Source organism: Lineus longissimus, chromosome 9, assembly GCF_910592395.1.
Source record: "Lineus longissimus chromosome 9, tnLinLong1.2, whole genome shotgun sequence".
NCBI lineage: Eukaryota > Metazoa > Nemertea > Pilidiophora > Heteronemertea > Lineidae > Lineus > Lineus longissimus.
In genome coordinates this window covers 5,062,388-5,065,241 of record NC_088316.1, presented here as the reverse complement: position 1 = coordinate 5,065,241, position 2,854 = coordinate 5,062,388, and the positions used below count along the sequence as shown (strand labels likewise).

The 2,854-nt window shown below is 40.2% G+C and overlaps 1 protein-coding gene across 1 annotated transcript; it reads right to left on the bottom strand.

Annotated features, from left to right (window-relative positions):
• Nucleotides 1-1,955: 1,955 nt before the first annotated feature.
• Nucleotides 1,956-2,390, bottom strand: LOC135493542 (uncharacterized). The gene has a single exon (XM_064780942.1). The coding sequence runs from the start codon at nt 2,388-2,390 to the stop codon at nt 1,956-1,958; it is 435 nt and encodes a 144-aa protein (XP_064637012.1).
• Nucleotides 2,391-2,854: the final 464 nt, after the last annotated feature.

Genomic DNA, 2,854 nt, shown 5'->3' with positions numbered 1-2,854 from the left:
GTTCGTAGCTGACTAGGGATTTTTCAGGCGTTCTGGACTCTTGCGGCAAAAAACGCCTGTGAACTCCGATGTTGGCGGCTAGTGTGCTGCAGGCTTTAGAGCTGTTGCAACGAAGCTACACGCTGTGCAGTATGTCATTCTATATTTGCTGAATAGATGATAAGCAAGGGGAAATATTTATTTACGAAGACGATAGTGAACCGCTCTTGATTTAGCTAAATCGCAGTGGCAGTTAGAGCTGTTGCAACGAAGCTACACGCTGTGCAGTAAGTCGTTATATGTTGGCTGAATAGATGATAAGCAAGGGGAAATATTTATTTACCGAGATGATACTGAACCGCTGTTGATTCAGGTTATTCGCAGTGGCAGTTTAATAGAGCTGTTGCAACGAAGCTACACGCTGTGCAGTATGTCATTCTATATTGGCTGAATAGATGATAAGCAAGGGGAAATATTGATTTACGAAGATGATAGTGAACCGCTCTTGATCCAGCTTAATCGCAGTGGCAGTTAGAGCTGTTGCAACGAAGCTACACGCTGTGCAGTAAGTAATTCTATGTTGGCTAAATAGATGATAAAGAAGGGGAAATATTCATTTACGAAAATGATACTGAACCGCTTTTGATTCCTGCTTGATGGACAAGTATTGGACGTCATGAGTCTATAGAACCCTTAACCCGTCACGACGGACACTTTTTAAGGGATATCTTCAAGACTGCTATACGTGTATAGGCCAGCAGTTAACACAGCATACACCGGTCCTGTATCATCATTCTAAGAATTTTCTTCTTAATGAAAACAAAGGGAATGCGAGGGTGAAATGCCATGGTTGGCAATAATAAACAACAGGCACTTTTCAAGGGATATCTTGAAGACTGCTATACATGTATAGGCCAGCAGTTAACACAGCATACACAGGTCCTGTATCATCAGATATTTCATTTCCTCTCATTAGGATGATATTATGATATCAAACTGGAACATCACATCAAGACGTGCGTACACTGATCGACACGTACAAACAAAAATACTAATGTTCGATTATTCGGGTGTACGGTTCAAAAATGTTAAAGATGTAAAATATTGTTATAGGGCACACTTCAAACGTATTTCTTCCCATTTTAGACGACGTTATTTTTGTCCAGCTTAAAGCTAAAGCTTCTATCTAAATTGATTTGTATAGGAAGTGGTTTTTCATGGTTTATTAGTCCACTAAAGGTCTATCTTTTGCAGTACTGTAGTGATATTGGTGATAACCCAGGTGCAGTTGCAAGGCTTCTCTACTTGAGTCAGTTGCTTTAGTGGTTGGCCCTTTAATCACACCCTTTTTGTTACCTTACCGAATCATATCCATCCTGCGATTCAGTGTAAGTTTTCACTCCCACGTCATCAAGTGGAGGAGTGAATTGAAAACCTCCGGATATACCAGGATACTAGAGCTGCAGAGACATGTATTAATCCGTGACCAGAAGTGTGGCTCCTTATTAAAATGTCAAGTTGTGGTAAATACATGACTGGGATGGATCAAAGCGGAATCCATTCTCAATCTGTGGTTGATTCCAAATATGCAGAGTCATGCCATAACAGAAATATGCTCTTTGATGATATCTATAGAAAATATGGTCTCACCGGTCAGTTTAGAACTTGTATTTTAGTAGGGAATGTCAATGCGCGAGTGACGATATGGATGATATGCTGTAAGAAGTCATTTTTCGCAGCCCATTGGTATTGATCATGAAATGTTGTAGAATTTTAATCATGGTATTGGTAAAGAGTTTTTCTCAACACATATAAAATTTGGTGAAGATTGATTAGCCCAAGGGATACTTTTTCGCCAAAAGCTATGTACACACGTAATGTACATATACAACTGATATGGGATATTCCTTCCTAGAACTCGAAGTGGGTCTTCTTGTTGTGTCAGTGTCAGTGAGGATTTCTGCTGTTCTGTTACATTAGAACGTCATTTGCGGCTGGCCGTCAGGTGACTCGAACCCGCCTTCAATGCTCTTGAGACTGGCATCCCGCTCTAATCTCGCTATTATTCTTTCAGAGACGGGGTCTGCAGGGCGGCGCCTAGAACCTTTTCCAGTACCACCAGTGTGGGTGCGGCGCTCAGCAAACTCTTTCCTCGATTTGGAGAGAAGCTGCTTCCACTTGTCCTTTACAGCATTAACTTTTCGCACTGCTAACCCAAGAGCATTGATATTTGTAGTTATTACTTCCCAAATGCGATTATTAAATTTATTTGTGAAACCACTCTCCTTCAATATTCCCCGAGTGATTCTTAATGCATTGAATACAAGATCGACCAACAACTTCTTCTCGATAAGCGACCAATTCTTCCCTCTCTCCTTTTTCTCATCACTCTTTTCTCCCATGGCTTCCATTTCAGAAGGAAGTGGCCAATAAGGGGAGGTCATTTTTGGTAATGTTCTTTGCAACTAACAAAACAAAGCAAAATAATATCATAACAGCTAACATGATGGCTAACGTGACTTTGAACAACAGAATTTAACGTTATGTTAGATAACATACACTGAAAACCCAGGCCTACTCATCCTGGGTAATTTCACGTACTCACCAAGATTCTAAGCAATGTGCAGCTAAGAGTGAGTAAGCAATGAGTAATCAATGTTGGTTGTTAGGTTTGCACTACTCAGAGTGAGTAAGCAAAGAGTTCATCATCAGGTTTGTACTACTCATAGTGGGTAAGCAATGGAGTAATCAAAGTTAGTCATCAGGTTCATAAGGATGCTCCGAAAATTGCAAGGTAAAATTAAGTTCTACTAGTGGATATTTACGTAATAAAGGTGCATTACAATTCATGTGCCTATCTGTCTTAATTATATTG